Here is an 18022-nt window from a genome sequence, read left to right on the forward strand (position 1 = left end):
GGCTGTGCTGAACATGAGGTCTTAAGCATACATACCGCAAATCAGTGTTGAAATCAAATATTAATTTTTTTCTTCAACTGGCTGTTCATTTCAGTAACAGCCCAGAAGCAAATTGCTGGAATGGAATTAACTAGATACATATTTTATTGTAGAAAAAAATTCTCAAGGTTTTTGCACAAACTTATGATCTCAACCTGGATGAACACCTGCCTAGGTCTGGAGCAAATGTCTGACTTTGGTATCCATCTGGCTTTGCTGTTTGTCCTGCTGCACACAGCACTGGCAGCTTCTGTGCCCCTTTGTCGCTTTTGGATGGACTGCATTGAATTCACAGGTCTGTTGGCTAAACCAATTTTCTTTTTGATTAAATGCACGCTATAAATACGTGTTTGAGTGCTCCTTGCTTTGGCATGTGAACTGATTGGAACGAGCTGTGGAAGAAGGCTGTCACCTGGAGACTGACAAGAAAAGTAACATTTCCACATGTGGATGATCGCGGTTTAACTTGACTTTCTGAGGACTGAATTAATCTGAATTTACTGTATGGTGTTGAAAGGCAGTACTGTTAACTGGAACATGCATAGCTGTTGTTTTGATTTGGTTTGGGGGTTTTTTAATACCCAAATTTATTAAGAATATTTTCCACAAGTCTTCATTTTAAAATGCATCATAGTTTGAAAAATATCCGATGATCACTAGTTCTGCTGTAGTCACCACATAGCAACAACCTTCTGTTTGCTGCTTCAGGAGTTCCTATGTACAAGATATTCATATGTACAAGATATTAATTAATTCCCAAATTTTGTTGCAATTTGGTGCTTCATACTGAAATTACCTCTTATATGGACTATGAGTGAAATTACAAGGAACTTGGCAAGTACTATCTGGTAGCTAGCACACATAGATTGCTCCTATCTCATCATGCCTAAGTATTATTTACTGTTTTTCTTTAAAATTTGTGGGTGTAACTGTATAGACAAGTTTTCTGTACAGTAAATAAAACTTCTACACTGAGAATCCACATAGCAGTTCAACACAGAGAGGCTATGTTGTTGATTCAGTCCCTTGTTAGTGCACATTAATCCCCCATGTAAGCAAGCCCTTGCCTAAGCTCATTTTAGTGTAAATCATTTCCACAAGATGAACTTGCACCCATGAGCAAAATCAGAGCATAAATAAAGCTTTAGATAATCTTACATCCACCTAATGCACATCATACAACTATTTCTAAATTCAGTCCATTATTTTCTACCCCTACCCATTGAAGGGGACCTGCCCTTACCCTCCTTTTTTAATGACAATATTTTGTTTTCTGCATTGCAGCCTTTATTAATCTTTCCAGCTGGAAAGTAGAAACAGATGTTTCTAATTATTTGGACATCGTTTTAGCACTCAAGATCAAGTTACAAAAGCTTTCATAGAATAATTTTCCTCATCTGTCAAGTTTTCCATTTTATTTTGGGAGAAATAGACCGAGTTTATTTTTATATCTGATGCCTGTTTCCTTTGCCAGACAGTTAAGGGACAACTGTTAATTTTTTTATCCTCCATTTGCCTGCAGATCTGATAGTTACCCTGCCAGGAAAGCCCTCCAAGCAGCCTCATAGGTGACAACATTTTGATATTGTAGTCACTTGGTGTATAAGGGTAAGGCCACATCATGTTTTATGAGAGTTGTCAGGTCCAACATCTCATAGAGTCAAAATGCAAGTGATTGTAGCATTAATTCAGAAGGAGTCAAACAAAGCGAGCACAGGGTCGGCAAGTATGCCAGAAGCTGGCCCTGCTGCAATTACTGGCATCTTCATGGGCTGCTTGTTTACATTTGCATTTTGAGTTAAAGAGTCAGGTCATTCTGGACGGTGCCCTTAAAATCTTCACTTAGGAAATGGATGTATCTTCAGCAGAGTGCTTGGGATTCTGTCCCAGGACCACAAATGGAGGGCAGCAAAGCCAGTCTGGGGGAAAAATGGAAAGGTAACATATCTCACATGAACCCTTGAAAACTCACTTCACCTGTTAAATATTCAATATATTCATTGAATAAAATGTAATGCCTTCATTATCATCATTAAAGAGAAGGGGCAAGACAGTGGCTTATACAGAACAGGCTTTTCATTCTGCTTTACATGGCTGCATTGATACTGAGCACCCATAAACATAATTGGTTGAGATTGACACAATTGGTGTCAGCTGTGCGTTACCATGGCACTGTGAAACAGCTGAAGCTGAGGGACTATCTCCCAACATGTTCTTCAGCTTTTTAAATTTTTCAGTTACATTCTCAAGGGGTCTAAATTTGCTGTTACTAAAATGAAAATGACTAGTCTAAAGTATAAAGTCAAAGAATAACTGCACAGTGTACTCTAGCAGTTAGACAGTGGGGCATGCAATGGATTAAAAATCTGTACTTTGTTAAGTCTAAAAGGCAGGACCTTTCCCCTAGTACTAACTAATTTTTTACTGAGTTATGCCAGCTGTCATTGACCATACATCATTTTGGTGCTAAGAGAGGCTGATATAGACATAAACCAGTAAGACTCATGAGTGTCTTAGTGAATGCAACCTGCTGTACTTAGCTGCTCTCCTGCTTTTCAAGTTATGTGGAAAGACTTGTAATAGTTATTTGGGTTTTCCTGGCTTGAAAAGACTCATAGCAACTTGGAATATTCTCCTATAACTTAATTTTATTTTTATTACTTGTGAGAAACTAAAAACAAAAAAAATGCATAGGGTATTAGCAGCTTTTAAGAATATCTACAAAAACCAGCTTCTCATTAGAGCTTGTCACGAAGCTTGGAATTTCTTTTTCATATTTCTAGTCCTCACCTCCATACAGTAAAATATTTACATTAACAAACATACAGCTTGTTAATTAAAATTGCCAAAAAGCTAGCTTTTCAGAGGTGACATGGTAGGAAAATAGAAAAAACTTAAATTTAGTGGATAGTCTAAAGACTCAATGATACTGCTACTTGTCTCCAGCTGTGTGTTATTCTGCGTTGAGAATGGGTCTATATTAGAAAAGCAGCATTTTTTCACCAGACTCGGTTTTAAATTATCAACTTTAAGTGTATTTAAATCTTTATTCTAAAAGTTTTCTATTGTGAAATTATACCAAATTGGTGAAATACATTATGTGAGTAAAATGAGGTGTAAATTCTCCTTGATTACCTACAGGTATTTGTACTAATTTAGCCAGTTTTATTTAGAAAATTTCTGCTAGTTTAATGAAATTATTTTGTATCAAAGTTGAGGTTTTGTGTTGAAATATACACACATAGATATGCACGTTTGTCTTCCCAGATTCCAATTACCATTAAAAATTGGTTTTGGTCTTTATCATCTTGCCACATTTCAAACAGCTGGATGTCTGCCACATGCTCCGGTATTGGGGTATCACTGACAGAGTGAATGAGTTGCTGTCTTTCCATTCAGATGTGAAACTTATTCTTACCACTATTAACATTGCAGCAAAAGTGGCTGTGGTATTTTATGGACTCCCCTGAAGGCAAGATCCAAAGCCTATGTAATCTAAACATCCGTCACTTTAGCTTCTCACTGAGACTGAAGGCTCTGTGTAATCCCTGGTATTTATTGCCTTCCAAATTCCACTCTGTAAGCATCAATATATTTCATCTAATATTGCCAGCAAACTGTAAGCTGAGTCTCATATGAGACATTTTTCAGCTTTTGACACAGCTCACCACCCGTAAATGAATACACGAGGCCAAAATATCCAAGTCAGCTTCTCTTCATCGGAGAGATAAGGCAAGACACCGTTGGGTGTGAAATTCATAGTCCATTTCTCAAATGAGTTTCTGCAACAGTGAGTTCCCATATGTTGAAGCAAAGTATCACGCGTATGACAGGCATGTACTACTTGTCCTGAATTACATTTATATAATATTCCTCTATATAATAAACCTCTATATAGGGGCAAATCCTAACAGATAAGCTGGAAAGGAAGCAAAAAAAGGATCCTTTTCCCTTTTCCCCACTTTAGCCTCTTTGGTATGCATTGCCAGAAATGAGGCAGGGTTATGATTTAGCACACACACTCTGCTAAGAAGATTGGGTTTGAGAGAAGAGGAAAGGAGTTAATTTGCATGCTCTGAAAGCATGGGGCTGGCTCTGTCTGGTGCCACCAAACAGCCACGACTGTGTTCCTCACTGGGCCATCTCGCCATGCACTACCTGCTCTTACACTACCTCTCACACCTTTTTCAAGGGTAAATGCTACTCACCGTGACATTTTTTATTGCTATCTAACCACTGGAAATAACAGTCACAGATCCCTAGTGCAGCCAGCACCAGTAGATGCTCTCTTCCATTTCTTTCTACTTTTACAGCAATGAGATATCTGGTGAAGTGCCATGTTGGTAGTAGCCATCCTATCATGGGTAGACATCCTGTCATGTCAGACAACTGAGAAGGCTTGAAAGTAGCTTTCCACTTTGGAGCCATAGCTTTTGTACCATTTACTACATCACTTCAGTCCTGGGAGCTTTGCTGTCAGGATTTCTGCCCCAGACCCGTTGCTTTGTGGATACTCAGGGGGTGCAATGCATTTCACCATGCCCTCTCTATTGCCTAATGCAGCCACCCCAGGGAGTGCCCCAGGGGGGTCACAGAGTTGAGGAGATAATCCCCACAGCTAAGACTGTTGTACAAGCAGGGAGCTGGAGTGTTTGCACTTTATAGATGAGTGAGGAATAGAAGGCAGAAAAGAGAAGTAGCAGTATGGAAGATTAGGAGCTAGCAACAGGGGAAAAAAAAAGGCTGTTCTCATAATTTTGAAAATGGATGCTTAAATATTACCAGGGGGACAGTAGTTATCATCTTGAACCTGTTCTGTCACCCAGCTGTTCTCTCAGAGGCCAAAATCAGGCTTATCCCACACACGGTACGTTGCTGAGCTACACAGCGGTGAAATGTGGTGAAGCGAAGCAGGTCCCTTGCTTTGACAAGGTGCCACATCTTTGACCAAGCCATCCAGATCTGACCACAAGTGTAAGGCTTAGCTGCTTTTGACTTAGTAAATAAGAATCTCCATGAGGCAATTCTGACTCTTCTCGTTGATGATACTAATGAGAGCTGAGTGCATTAGCTGTAGGCTGCCTTGCTGCTGAATTTAGCCAGTGATAAATATGAATTTGATTTTTAAAAAAAATGCATAGAGAGTTTATTCATGTGCTGGAGATACAGGCAGTGAAAGAGGTGTCAAGACCATTTAATGTATTTGTTCTTGCATAGGCAATGTTACTGCTACCATTTTGCCTTTCATCTCTGAACTTTTGCATGGGGAATTCTTAGGTGTTGCAGCACTGTAAGTTAGTGGATAGTGAGCCTGGGAAGACCCAGGAAATTTAATGTCTATAAGTGTGGGATTTTATATCATTGCTCCTAATAAAGCCAAAGTGTGATAGGTTATTCCTTGCTGTCAGTTTGTGTTGTCAGCTAGCTCTGTGCCCCAAAGTGAGGCAGTTACCCAGAGCAAGTCTTTTTCATATCATCATCATAATCTCCTTAGTTGTCTTTTCCAGTCTGTTTTCCCTGTTGCTCTTTTCTTAAGATAAATATCTACTGTCAAAGTAATAGAAGTTACTTGAGGAAACCTGATTACAGGGCATCTGAAAAGAACTCAGAGATGCGTATTCGATTTGCATGAGCCATGGAAGCAAATGCTCTGCCTTACTTCAACAGGCCGAGTATGTGTTCCCTGAAATAAGTATCCCAAATGGGCTAAGCTTTCCCTTTCCTCTGTTTTCCATCTAGGGTTTGAACATGAGTACCCAGCCACATACTGTGACCAAGACAGAGATCCCTGCCCATGTTCTTTACACTGTAGGAACTTGTGTTCTCGTTATTGGCTCCATTGGCATCATCGGAAACCTCCTAGTTCTCTACGCATTTTATAGGTACAAAAATTTCTATCGTGTTTAACCTGACTGCTCTTGAGGTTCATGTGTGCAGATTTCTGCATTGCTTTCCTCTTGGTTTAAATCTTCAAGCAGAGGGTGATGTAAACAAATGGAGAAGGGGAATGAGAGGAAGGCAAGCCTACACACACACACATCCACATGCATCACTGATAACCTTAGTGTGAATTTCTCATGTTTTAAGGAATCAAAGAAAATGAGAAAATAAATACCTTGTTCTATAAACAGAACCAGTTGAAAGTTTAAAGAACAGTTCAGCACTTTTAATGATAGAAATCACAGTCTCCCTGTTGCAGACACTTACCCTGTAGTATATGCAGAAACACCTGACAAACACTGACATTTCTCCCAGCAGCCCAGATGTCCTGGAAGGACCAAAGAATCAATGTGCTACATGAAATGAGCTCATGCCACCAGTGTATTCCCTGCTTCAGGCAGATCATAGGATTTCTGTCAGTCTGTGTGCTCTGTTGGCAGAGTAACAGACAGCCAAAGTTACTGCAGCTAGTAACTGCAAAAATCTCATGGAAAAAAAATAGCTACCCTCTGTCCCACAGTGTGATGATGAATTTCAAAATCCTCCTTGTTCACTGCTTGCTGTCATTATGCATGTTGATGTAGAGGGGGCCTGTAATGCTAGAGACACTGGTGGGGTTATGAACCAAGTGTTAGTTTCCTATTCTGAAAGACAAATAAATTAGTTATTTTGAATAACTGGCTTCTAATATGACTTAATGGAGAAAATTAATTCCCTGCAACTGTGGACACCTTCATGATTTTTTAAATGCAGCACAAGCTCTGCGTTTTTCTTGAAATTTGTGTGTTTTAGCTGGTGTAAAAAAAAGCATTAAATTTTCAAAGTAGGAAAATATGCACTGGCAGTTGAGCACCTGGGAAGGTGTGAACTCTGCACCCTCTCTCACCCAGTTGCTGGCAATTATTAGACCCAAGAATCTGATAGCATTGAGATGGCTTTCTCACTTTCTTTTTCAGTATTTGTTTATCATCATGAGGAAAGAAATTCATGTTAGCTGCAAATACTGCTATTGCAAAGCACATCAGAAAGCCCTCAGTTGTTCATCTTCTTACACTGAAGGAGACATTTTGAGGAAAAGAAAGAATTATTTCAAACTATTGAAGGTTGCAAGAACAAAATTATTTATGAAATTCTGCCTCCTCCCTGTGTCTCACAGAGCATGCCAAGTCACCCCTTTTTGTATTATACGTACCTAACACTCGCAAAAGTGCTGAATTCAAACTCCAGGTATCAAAGCCTTTAACTCCATGATACAGCCAATACAGCGGTTCACACTGGGGGACTACTAGTTCAGTGTTACACCTTCTCATTATATCCCCTCAAAAGTGGCAGTTGAGGGTTTGGGTGAGCTGAACTCACAAATTAATTTAACTTTCCTAGTTGGACACAATATTTAATTAGAGCAACAACAACATATTCAACCAAACAACTCCAAGTACAAGTGAGAGGTTCTTTATCTTGTTACCAGTATCTTTATTCCTCTCAAACAGAGCTAAGGGTAATCCTGAATACCCACTGAAACTTTCCAAGAAGGTTTTTACTCCAGATATCCCTAGAAAGTGAGTCTGCATGAGGTGGTGAGATGTTGGGAAAAGAACTGAAAGTGATGTTTGTTTTCTTTGGATAAGCTTTGCTTGCAGACTGTCTGTTGCTTTCACACTCCTTATTGTGGCATTTAATATTGCCTGTTCATCTGCAGCTGAGAGCTTTCATTCTCTCCTATGAGATGTATATGAGCAAAAGTACTTTTTCCAAATCTCAGTGCATGCTCTGCTTGTGTGGTAGCACTTTGCAAAAGGTCATTTAGTTAGTGGTAATGTGCCAACTCTTCAGGTCAGCATCTTTTAAAATATCACCAAAAGCAGATCCTTTGGCTCAGTAACCTGCTTCAGATCCTGGTCATGTGCAGTGCAAGACACAATCAATATTACAGCACTCCTAAGGAACTGCTCTATTCCAGAACAAATCCATATTTGTCAATACAGCTGAAACTCTTCTCAGTTTGAAGAGGAAACAATCCATTTTAACCCTCCTGCTCTTGTCAGTCATAAGTTCATAAGTTTGAAATGACTGCAGCTGAGGCTGTAGTAGCTGACTGATGATTAGCAATTGATTCACTGTAAGTAACCATTGATTGCAACCTGGACAGTATTTGTTTATGCTAGTAAGCAAAGCTATAAAGTTAACTTTTCACTTTGTCTGTTTAAAATCATGTATTTCTCATGTTTTTAAGCAACAAGAAGCTGAGGACACCCCAAAACTACTTTATAATGAATTTAGCTGTGAGTGACTTCCTGATGTCGGCTTCTCAGGCACCCATGTGCTTTGTCAACAGCCTGCACAGAAAATGGATACTTGGAGATATAGGTACTTTTCATCACTAATTTGTACCTCACCAGCTCTATGCTGTCTTCGGCCTGTTTTTGCCATAACAATCTTTGCTTGTGCTGTGGAGACAGCAGCACAAATCTCGAGTTACAAGCCCAGTTCTTGACATCATCAGTCAGCATGATGTCACATGTTTTGTATTATAGGCTTGATTCTTTTATCTTACATATTTTGGAAAGGAAGGAGTCAACATCAACATGTAATTATATTACCCTTTAGCTTGTAAGGGAGAAAGTAGGTAGAAAAGTTTTAATAAGTTGTAAATAGTTTTTTTGTATTAGTTTAAGGTGTAGTTACTCCTTTTATTTAGAAATGTATGTTGATATCCATTAGCATGCTTCTAGGAATCTCATATTTAATTAAAAGATATAAATAACGATACTCAGTTGAGGACTCTGCAAATTTAGGCTCCTTTCATGCCAACTGCAAGAAAGAAAAGGTGATGAGTGCTCAAATTATAGCTGAAATGTGAGTATAGCAGGAACCTCAGAAGGCTTGATACTCTGACTGATGCTGCTCAACACATCATTGGGTGAAAACTTACACAAAGTAGTGGTTGTGTAACAGTGGAGCAAACCTAGAAACCTTGTACTTTTTAGCAGCACAGAAGGGACTCCAGAAGGGACTCTGCTTTAGTTCGATTTTAGTCTTGCTCATCCCCTTAGATAAAATCAGTGTAAATTATTGTGCTGACACAAAGCTGACACAATGAAGCAATTGATTTGGATTGAGTGGGATTTCGTCCTTAGTTGCAGGTTACTTATAAAGACTTTAGAAGTGTATTTTAGGGTTGAATCGGGTATTTTGACTGCCCGCCATTCCTAGTGGGCTCTTGTCTATAACCACATGGGGCAATGCAACATTTCAAAAAATGGATGATCTTTTGACACAGGTTTCTGAACTAAATTCTGGACAGTGTAACTCTACAAGTTTCATCTGGTAGTGCAATGCCTGAATGTAGAGAGGTAAAAAAAAATCTCTTTCACGTAAAAAATGTTGGTTCTTTTAAAAAGCACTGCCATTAAAAATGGGAGTTGGAGCTGTTTTACAGCTGTTTTAGTCATCAAATTTAAACCACTTCTGTATTTTTAAGCCACATTAACCAAAGTAATTTTTTGAAACACTCATTGGTCATTGGCAGACAGATGTCTGCTGCAGCCTGTTAAGATCAATATATTGGGCAGCAGTCCAGGAAAGTATAACTTTAATTAGATTGGATTTTCTTTGAGGCAGTTTTCCATTGACAAAAGGTTCCCAGTTGCAGCCTGCAGTGGAGTAGGACCTTTTAAAAACATATATTTGTATTTTATTTATATTTGTGTTTTTCTAATAAACAATAACTATGAAACTGTGAGGCTAAGAAATTCTTCTAATGAGAGAGGAGTCCTGAACCAGGAAAAAAATGGGAGGTTTATTACGACGGGCTCTGAGAGAAAACGTGTGTCTTTTCAAGAAAATCCCTGACATTGCCATTTTCTGCTTCAGGCTGTGACTTGTATGCTTTCTGTGGCGCACTCTTCGGAATAACCTCAATGATGACTTTGTTGGCTATTTCTATTGACCGCTACCTTGTGATCACTAAGCCCCTGCAATCCATACAGTGGACTTCAAAGAAACGCACCATACAGGTCATCGCCGTCGTGTGGCTCTACTCGCTAGGATGGAGCCTGGCTCCGCTCTTCGGGTGGAGTATGTTGTCTGCTCTCTCTCTCCTCTAGCGTTCCCTGTGTGGTCTGCCTTAGTCTTGCTTGGGATATATAAAAAAAAGAGTTTTCTCACAAGTTCTTGGTCGATGCCTAGCCACCGCCTGATGGTTTGTTGTCGTACCAGACATTGACACCTGCTGCACTGCAGATACCCTCTTCCCCCCTACCCCCAGGCTGTATTCAAGCAGAACAAATTGCAGGTGGAGTATTAGGTGTGCATCTGAGTCTGGCAGTCAGAACCTCCTCTCCATGTGCACACTCAGATTCTCAGACCACACATATAACATGGCCAGCATAGCTCTTGAAGGCTATGGATACAGAACAGGCTTTATTTTAAGGGCTTAGTTGTTGGATCAGCAGCTGTGCTAACTTTGGATGTATGTGCGAATAATGTATTCCATGTATTCCACAGGTTCCTATGTGCCTGAAGGCTTGATGATATCCTGTACATGGGACTATGTAACCTACTCCCCTGCAAACAGAAGTTACACCATGATTTTATGTTGCTGTGTGTTTTTTATACCCCTGATAATAATATTCCTTTGCTATTTATCTATGTTCCTGGCCATAAGACGTACTGGCAGGTAAGCAATGTAGCTGAAAGAAGTACATATCCCTTTTCTTGTGTTAGAAGATATTCTCAATTTCTTTGACTGCAGAAATATCTTAATCAAAAATTAATCTGAATTGAAATTGGAACTGTAGTGGCAGATCATTAGCAGCTGCAACAGGAGAAATATTTTTTGCCTATTTAAAATCTGGAATGGATGTATGGATTTTGGAGCAGAAAAAGAAGTCTCTGGTGATTTTAATCTTATTCCAGTGTGGTAACTAATAGTGCATCAGATAATTTGATTGAGTTATTTGTATTTCAGATTTGCACTACAAGAAACTTTGTCCCTGTATATTTTAGCAGTTTTCAGGCCCAAGGGATAATAAATAACATGTAGCAATGGAGGCATCATCTGCCTTCGAGCTGTTCTGTAAATGTAACAGTCTTCATATTTTTGACAGCTTTATTTAAGGCAGGCATCCCAGAAATCCTTGTACTTCTCTCAAGCATCACAACGACATGTACAATATCTGGCTACGCTTGTTAGGACTTTTTTTTCCACAAAAATTTTGGTCTATATTTAAAATGAAAAATCAACAGGCTGTTAGATCTGCAAAGTAACTTCATCCTGTCAGTTATTTTTCTTCTAATGAGCACATGGCTGGTGTTGTAAATCCTTCCTGCTGCTCACAGTGTTAGCAGCTCTGATGGCTTTTCTCTGCATCTGTCTGCAGGCACTTGTTGAATCATTTGGCTACATAACGCTAAATTCTGTTTTTCCAAGCACATTTATCTGTATGCCTTAAGTGAAGTTCTTACTGAACTCTATGTTTTGGCCTTGTCTTGTTTTTTGCACTTTGTATACACATATTTGACATCAAGCAAGGGAGCAAAGAATGCATCCTTAAAACAATGGTGTCTTACACACATGTGAAGCACAGTGGACATAAGATTTTTCTATGCCTTTTGCTAACTAAATACAGAAAACTCATGTTATGAGTTTAGATGATTAGAGGGGTGGAACACCTCTCCTATGAGGAAAGGCTGAGAGAACTGGGTTTGTTCAGTCTAGAAATGAGAAGGCTTAGGGGTGACCTAATCATGGTCTTCCAGTACCTGAAGGGAGTGTACAGGAAAGTTGGACAGGGAATTTTTACAAGAATGTGTAGTGACAGGACAGGGGGGAATGGCTTCAAGCTGAGAGAGAGTAGATTAAGATTAGGTATTAGGAAAAATTCTTGAGTGTGAGGGTAGTGAGGCACTGGAACAGGTTGCCCAGAGAAGCTGTGGCTGCCCCATCACTGGGAGAGTTTAAGTCCGGCCTGGATGGAGCTTTGAGCAGACTGGTGTAATGAAAGGTGTCCCTGCCCACGGCAGGGGGATTGGAACTAGATCATCTTTAAGGTCCATTCCAACCCAAACCATTCCATGATTCTCTTCTATGTTCACAGTGCAACAGGAAGAAGTTTGTTACACTGCTGGGTGGTAATTAATGTCTTCAGCCTGAAATATATATCCATTTACCAACACTGATATGTAAAAATTGCTATTTCTATGCTAAGCAATATAAAATGCTTAACCGCACAAAACTTTTTTAAAATAAAAATGGAGTGTTTGGTGTGAGAAGAGAATTTGATTCGATGTTTTTTGGCAAAAATGTTAGGACTGCATGTTGTACTTCTCCCTGAAAATACTCTTCTCCAGTGAATAAATTTGCAGGTGAGTAAAAATATCCTCCTAAGTGTTTGGGACAAGGTCTGCAGAGTTGTCAGGGTATCCCAGCACGTGTTACCTTGTGAACTTGATTTTCTGCAAGCTGTTCTTCCCTTGAAGAGGAAAAGATGTAAGGCTTGATTTTTCCATCCAGCTATGCCTTTGCTTCCTCCACCTCTGAGAACAACAAAGGGCAAGAGGTACTAATTTCTGCACCTTTGCAACCTGAAACCCTCCTTGTATTAGGTAAGGACAGTGCAGTCCCGTCCTGTAGTCCCAGGTGTTCTGGCTTAGTCTTACAGGCAAACACAACACTTGCAACCGTTTTGCTACATTAATTATCTTCTAGAGTTTTTAAATATCAGAGGACAAAAGAAGAATTAGAGTAAGGAAATATGAAATCTACTTCATTTTGCATATTGCTGAGAACATATTAGAGATGTTGCACCTAGCTTTTTCACTGTCGTGCTGAAATATCGGTATTTTTTCCCCTCTCACAGAGATGTTCAAAAGCTGGGGTCCTGCAGTCGGAACTCCCACCTCTCTCAGTGTATGAAAAATGAGTGGAAACTGGCAAAAATTGCTTTTGTGGTCATCATTGTGTTTGTCTTGTCCTGGTCTCCGTATGCTTGTGTCACCTTGATTGCCTGGGCAGGGTAAGTGGAAAAGTAATCCAAACAACATAGGTTATTCTGAAATACAAATATGTTAGTACTGTCACCTATGTGAAGCAGATCTCCATTTTGAAAGGGTCCTAAATAATTAGGGTCCTGACTGACTGTGGGAGCTTAAAATCAAAAGGAAAACACTGGTTTCAAACCACTTCTGGTCCTCTCTTCCTTCTGCAGTATTTGAAACTGAGTCACTGACGCACATTACTGTGCGGCACAGATGTTGCTGCTGAAAGGTTTTTAGGTTTGATTCTGTTTTCTTTTTTATCACCGTTCACTTTTCGCAGATGACCACAATGGGCGTTATTTTGTTGGGAGTTTTGGGGGGTTTTTTTGCCTATTGTAGAAACAGGGAAGGTGATTCTTTGTGTTCCTAGTCATCCTCAAGTAGATAACTAATTACTTGCATGTGTTTGATCTTCTCCAAATGAATGAAATCAAGTACATGCTGTCAAATTCAAGCCTTTCATCTGAAAAAAAATGCATTTGAATGAATCAACATTTCAGGGGTATTTCTTATAAAAAGAAATAACAGCACAAAACCAGCCAAAAGGAGAAATATGTTCTATTAATATAGTATTAATCTGTGGCATAGCTGTGTGTCATGTTTTTGCTTTGTTTTAGTCGAGGCAACACCCTAACACCATATTCCAAATCTGTGCCAGCAGTTATTGCCAAAGCTTCTGCAGTCTACAACCCCATCATATATGCAATAATTCACCCAAGATACAGGTATAGTAAATATATAGGTATGTGTGTAATTGTACATTCAAATATGTTTCTTTCCAAGGAACGAATTACTCTCATTCCTTTAGCCTCACCCCATGCAGTGCCTGTTCCTGCACTGACCATCCCGGGATGGCATCTGGGTAGTCAGACCCCATGCCACATGCACCAGGTACATGGCAGCCCGGACTGCACATGGAGCTCCTGATGTGGCCTCAGGAGTGGCCAACAGAGAACAGTCCCTTTCTTCTCTCTCACAGCCCTGCTCTATCCTGTGGAGCTGCACAACACCGTGACTGACCGGTTCCATCATGTCAGGGATAGCCACTAAAGAGTGCTCTCCATAGAGAAGGTGCCGACCAGAGAGGCTCAAAAATCACATCATCATCAATTTAAGAAGATATATATGCATGTGTTTGAGGTTTGATCCTCTGAAGCATTTGAGTTATTCTCTTTATACTAACTTCAGTATTAATTTAAAGAAGTTGCTAATCTTCAGGAGAAGCCTTCTGAGAAGCAAACAGCATTTTCATAGAAGTTCTGTGCATAGTGACAGCTGTAGTAAGCCAGTAATGCAGACAAGAGTTCCCTGCAAATATACAGAAAAGGCTATTTTTTCATTAATACTCTTACTAGTGTTAGTCAACAAGTATTTGCCTTTAAAAAATAACGCAAACATTTCTGAAGTATCTCTTCTGAAGTGTTTTTCATATTTGTTTCATTTAGTTATTTTAGGAAAAGGTTTTCCACTCTTTCTTGTTTTCAAAAATGTTAACTTCGACTTAAAAAACTTAAGGTTTTACACTAATGGTGTTCAATACGCAAAATGTAATGATCACTTCTCTGAAACACTTTAATCTTTTTTAGGTATGAAATATTTCTGAAACTATGCCTACATAGACAAATTATACTACAATTCTACTTATTACTACAGATATCAATTATTGTATATTTTAAAACAGAATACTGTGCCAACCCAGAACAGCCTCAATAAGCTGCATTCTTAGACAACTTTTCTTGCCTTTTTATTTCCTTCTCAAGCCTCTCACAGCCTGTGAATGAGTTTCTGAGCTGAAAGGTATGAATTCTGCTTTTTATCCAGGTTCTCTGAATGCAGTAAGGTGAGGGATAGAGAGTATAAAGATAACTTGTTCACATGGAGTAGATTATTAGAAATGTAACAATGCCTTGCTAAAAAGGATTTCCACAGTGTTGCTCTGATGGGAAACCTACAAGATTAGGTGAATAGACTGGTAATATAATACACCATAAAAGACACTTCTCCAAAAAACAGAAGCCTTTCTCTTTAGAAAGTGGAAGAAGGTCCATTAAAATATGTTTTGATAACTTCTCTAGACCATCCAAGTTAGTCTCCAGAGATCAACTCAGCCTTTCCCAACATTTAGGGAGAGTGTGAGGAAGAACCACCTTGTGTTTCAGAAAGGTCAGTGACTCTTCGACCCACCCAGGACCTGGAGTCATGCATAGTGTGGATAGAACAAAAATGACTGTGTTTTCAGTCATGTAGTCCTAAAAGGAGTTACAAAGTACTTTGGGAAGAGAATAAGCAGGAATGGTTGCTGCTGAATGGTTCTGAACAAGGACAAACTTACCGTGCACCTCCCAGACACTAAGCAAGCTAGAACTTATTTTTGAAGTCAAATATTATTTAGGAATGTCCTCCCAGCTTCAGCTGAGAAGTATGTTCCCGTTACTGGCAAAGTAAGTAATTTCTGTTAAAACTACTAACTTGGTTTCCAAAAATTCAGAAGAAACAGGTTTTCTGGGGAGTTGTTTTTGCAGTTGTTTTTTGTTTGTTTGTTTAACATAAGGAAAAGGATACAACCCCATTGTGTTCTCAGCCTTATTTCCAGCATTAAGTGAGCTTCTAAGTATTTTTTTTCAACTTTACAGCTCACAGTAATGTACTCAGAAGAAGCTGTACCTTACATAGGAAATAGAACTTAAAGTGTGCAATTTCTTCCCGTAGCTGTATGTAATGTTTTTTTGAAACACTGGCAGTGAAAAATACTGCATTATATAAAGGAGAAATACTTCTAACAGAACTGCTGTTCAGCAAATCTCTAGATCTTTTGCAAGTCTTTCAAAGCTTATCTACTACAAAGGGATGCTGTGTCCAAAGTTCTGACAAAACATAGGGATGCCATGGAGGTAAATGTGATAAACGTATAAATGCCACTAGATGGCAGGGTTAGTCATCGGTATGAGTTTGGTTTCACCCAAGAAGTGGAAAAACTGGTAAATTCCATTGCCTGAAAACTAGGATTTGGAACTTTCAAATTGAGTTCTTTATTTTGAATGTCTGATGAATGACAATGTGGTTGTAAGAAAAGTGAAGTTTCTCAGAAGGCTAGTAGAAATATACCCAAAAAGGGTGAAAATACAGTCTCATGTAATTATAGAATGATTTGCTATGGAAGGTACCTTAAATATCATCTAGTTCCAAACTCGCTGCCATGGGTAGGGACACCTTCTTCTAGACCAGGTTCTCAAAGCCCCATCAAACCTGACCTTGAACACTTCCAGGCTTGGGGCATCCACAGCTTCTCTGGGCAACTTGTTCCAGTCCCTCACCAGCCTCACAGTAAAGAATGTCTTCCTAATATCCAATCTAAACCTATTCTCAGTTTAAAACCATTCCCCCTTGTCCTATCCCTACATGCCCTTGTAAAAAGTCCCTCTTCAGCTTTCCTGTAGGCCCCTTTTAGATACTGGAAGGCTGCTGTAAGGTTTCCCTGGAACCTTCTCTTCTTCAGGCTGAACACATTGACCACAACTCTTTGAGTGTGACCATCCAGCCAATTCCCTACCCACTGAATGGTACATCTGTCAAATTCATGTTTCTCCAGTTTAGAGACATTTTTTTTTTTAAATATCTGCTATCATAACTAACACCCTTTTGCATCCTCCAAAAAACATCTGATTTTTTTTAAGTTTTCAGGGCCTTTCAGTTTAGAATAGAAGAATGTTTCTGATGAGTTGCAGAACTTCAATTAGAAGTTCTGTATGGCTGTCTGATGCATTATGAACCTGTTATTTTTTTCTGATCACAGAATCACAGAATATGCTGAGTTGGAAGGGACTCACGAGGATCGAGTCCAACTCTTATCCCTTCACAGGACCCATCCCCAAGAATCACACCATGTGCCTGAGATTATCATCCAAACACTTCTTGAACTCTGTCAGGCTTCATACTGTGACCACTTCCCTGAGGAGCAGTACCAACCACACTCTGGGTGAAGAAGCTTTTTCTAATATCCAACTTAAATCTTCCCTGACACAGCTTCAAGCCATAACCTTGGGTCCTGTCACTGGTCACCACACAGAAGAGATCAGTGCCCACCCCCTGTACTTCCTCTCACAAGGAAGTTGTACCTGCAATGAGATCTCCCCTCAGTCTCCTCTTCTCCAGGTTGAACAGACCAAGTGACCTCAGCTAGTCTTCATACGGCTTCCCCTTGAGGCCCTTCACCATCTTCATTGCCCTCCTTTGGACACTCTCTAGGAGCTTAACATCTTTCTTATATTGTGGTGCCCAAAACTGCACACAATATTCAAGGTGAGGCTGCACCAGTGCAGAGCAGAGCAGGACAATCCCCTCCCTCGACCGGCTGGACATGCTTTCCCTGATGCCCCCCAGGACACGGTCGGCCCTCCTGGCTGCAAGTAACGCCTTGCCCATAGAGGTTGTGGATGCCCCATCCCTGGAAGTGTTCAAGGCCAGGCAGGATGGGGCTTTGAGCAACCTGGTCTAGTGGAAGGTGTCCCTGCCCACAGCAGCAGGGTTGGCACTAGGTGAATTTTAGGGTACCTTCAAGGTCTCTTCCAACACAAACCATTCTAAGACTCCATGACAGTGAACTGCTTCAGTTAGTCTTTTTCCTACCAGCATCAGCCTTTCTAAGACTGTATTAAGAAAAAGGCCAGAGTCCACAAGATTTCAGACACCTTCTTAATAAGTATTTTATTTTTTTCCCTGCTTTCTGACTTATATTTCTAGACATATCAACAAGAGAAGTGTTTATGGACTTGTTGTGAAGACATTTCATACACTTGAGAGCCATCCAGTCAGGAAAAGAAGTAATATTGGGTCCCTTGGGATAAATCAAGAATACAGTTTCAAAACTGAAAAAGCAACTACAATACACCAATAAGTCAGCTGGTAAAAATAAGCTGGCAGGACCAATTTTGCTTGAACAGTGAATAATGAATATATATATAAAGATTAGTGTTTCTGAATAATTTCCAAATCTTCTAATTATTTA

General features: G+C 39.7%; 1 protein-coding gene across 1 annotated transcript in view; it reads left to right on the plus strand.

The window, feature by feature from the left end:
- Window positions 1-18022, plus strand: part of LOC113993535 (melanopsin-like) — a 40216-nt gene that overhangs the window by 9202 nt on the left and 12992 nt on the right. The window contains exons 2-7 of the mRNA XM_039382620.1: window positions 5779-5921; window positions 8213-8346; window positions 9853-10056; window positions 10486-10657; window positions 12840-12995; window positions 13635-13742. Of these exons, the coding sequence (XP_039238554.1) occupies window positions 5779-5921; window positions 8213-8346; window positions 9853-10056; window positions 10486-10657; window positions 12840-12995; window positions 13635-13742 (917 nt within the window). The remainder of the gene's footprint in view (window positions 1-5778; window positions 5922-8212; window positions 8347-9852; window positions 10057-10485; window positions 10658-12839; window positions 12996-13634; window positions 13743-18022) is intronic.

Source organism: Pipra filicauda, unplaced genomic scaffold (assembly GCF_003945595.2).
Source record: "Pipra filicauda isolate LSUMZ 115617 unplaced genomic scaffold, ASM394559v2 scaffold111_size4109106_pilon, whole genome shotgun sequence".
Classification (NCBI taxonomy): domain Eukaryota; kingdom Metazoa; phylum Chordata; class Aves; order Passeriformes; family Pipridae; genus Pipra; species Pipra filicauda.